General features: G+C 21.0%; 1 protein-coding gene across 1 annotated transcript; it reads right to left on the bottom strand. All coding sequences in view use genetic code 6, as the record gives it.

Annotated features, from left to right (window-relative positions):
* Nucleotides 1-286: 286 nt before the first annotated feature.
* Nucleotides 287-1,766, bottom strand: IMG5_050700 (hypothetical protein; the record flags this gene model as incomplete). Its single annotated transcript, XM_004037456.1, has 6 exons — nt 287-400; nt 466-591; nt 642-745; nt 799-993; nt 1,117-1,641; nt 1,691-1,766. 6 exons carry the CDS (start codon nt 1,764-1,766, stop codon nt 287-289), a joined length of 1,140 nt encoding a protein of 379 aa, XP_004037504.1.
* Nucleotides 1,767-2,366: the final 600 nt, after the last annotated feature.

Here is a 2,366-nt window from a genome sequence, read left to right on the forward strand (position 1 = left end):
TATCTTTATAATTCTTTTTTATGATTTACTAGATGCTTATACATTTTTTTATCTTATTTTTAGACAAAATTAATTGAATTGTTCAAATTTTAAATTTATATAATTTATATTTATAATGAAATTATATGCGGGAAAAAAATTATATGAATACATATTATTATTATATAAAAAATGATTTTAAATATTATTAAATGTTTTTACATAATTACATAAATATAAAATATTTATTTTAATCTAAATTTTCTTAATTTTTGATATAAAATAGAAAAAATTAAATAAACTTTAATCAATGTTTAAAATAAGGACGTGATTAAATAATTGGATAAGCATTATTATTTCTATTGTGTTTTATTTATATAATATCATTCCAAAATCCATCTTCATTATCATAATATTCTAGCTATATATTAAATAATAAAATTGTAATTAAAAACATTATTTAGATTTTTTTTATTTTTAATATACTGGTAAGTCACATAATTCTTCTTCAATTTCGTTCTCTTAAAGCCTTTTAGGTACTCCAACTCTTTCATTTAATTTAGAAGAAGTATGTTCATCTTTGTTAACTTGTTGATACCAAGATTCCATATCCTAAAAAAATAAAAATACAAATATAAATAGAAATACATATTTAAAATTACAGCTTCAAAAATAAGAATATCAGAGTCTTTCATAATTTATTATTCTTTCAGAGTCATTTTATATTTATTACTTATAATCATTTATCTAGCAACATTATAAATAACTATAAAAACGTATATAAAAAAAATATAAAAATAAAATTAAAAAATTGTTTACGTCCATCAACTGGTAAAGATAATTTAGAAGCATAGTTAGTAGCAAGAATTTTATCTTTGTGTGAAATATCATGCCTTTTATATTCATAAACTCTTGCAACATTTTTTACAAATAAACTATTTCTTACGAATTCAGGAAGAGTATAATAATAAGTATAACAAGAAGGTAAACCACTAAATTAATACAATTCTTTAGCTTAATTTTATAATTAATTTATTATTTAAATATAGTTATTAAACCAATTATGCATATGAGGATATTAAGAAAATACACTCCATTTATCAATTATTGGAACTTCATAATGAAATACATTTGTACTTACTCGTTCCGGAATAGGAGGAATTTCATATTCATTAAATCCACTATGAAAAGTCATATTTTGTTCAGCATAAACAACTTGTTCTGCAGCCGAAATGTCTTCTGGATATTAATAATTTTAAGGTAAATTTAAATAAAGTTAGTTATCAAAACTCATTCTTGGAATATTAGTTTATTTATAAAAAAATTATCCTATTCCACCGTCTCCAATTTTAAAGTCTTCATCGTTTCCTGCATTTTATTATTCTTATTAAGCTAATAGTTCTTGCTCTTCTTAAGGTATATTCTCTTCCATTTAACGATATTGATTATAATCTATTTCTTCATCAGTGCTTAAGTCTAAATCGTCATCGTCTTACTATTATTAATGTATTTTTTAGAATTCATCTTCTATTAGTGATGGATCTATTTCAATCCATTTCTTTAAAAATTCAGGTGTATTTACTCCTCTAGTTATTGTTCCTAACTATTTCATTTATTCTATTAATACTCTGTACGGTTCAGGGCAATTTTATTCATACCATTCTATTATTTTTAATAGTTTTTTATTTTTGCACACTTATTTATTTTTTACATATGAAATATTCTGGATCATCTATTGGATTAGGTCCTAAAGGACTTCCAGGATAAAAACTTTCTGGTACACCCATAGTTTCTGGTGTAAACTATAAATTAATTTAAAAAAATATTTTTATTTTTTTTAAAATTACATCAATATTTTTTAAATCTTATTCTAAACGCCAACTTTCTAATTTCTATTATTTTGTTAAATTATCAGTTAAACCTAAAAAATTTAATGCATAATCTTGTATTTCGAGATCTTCTTTATGAACAAAAGAATTTATTAAATTAAGATTTCTTTATTCAACTAAAGCATAATCAACACCTTATTCGTCTTTTACTTTTTCTTTTAATCTTTAATTATCACTAATCTATATTTTTAATTTCTTTTATTTATCTAGAATATATTATTATATTAGAGAAATTGGTAAATCTTATGTTTTAGAGTTTGTTTCTACTTTTATAAGTGTAGATTTCAATTATTCTTATTTATTTAAAAGGGTTTATTAAGAATGCTTTTGGTGAAATTGGTTAAATCCAGTAGTTATTCTTTATTATCTTTCTTATATTTCTTCTTATGGAATGTTAAATTGCTTTAAATATTTATTATATGAATCTAATATTGATTTTTATATTTCTTCTGATGATTTTAAAGGTATTTCTTTGGATTATTACTAATCCTCTTCTAT

The sequence above is a fragment of the Ichthyophthirius multifiliis genome, assembly GCF_000220395.1.
Source record: "Ichthyophthirius multifiliis unplaced genomic scaffold scaff_1120509250144, whole genome shotgun sequence".
NCBI classification, from domain to species: domain Eukaryota; phylum Ciliophora; class Oligohymenophorea; order Hymenostomatida; genus Ichthyophthirius; species Ichthyophthirius multifiliis.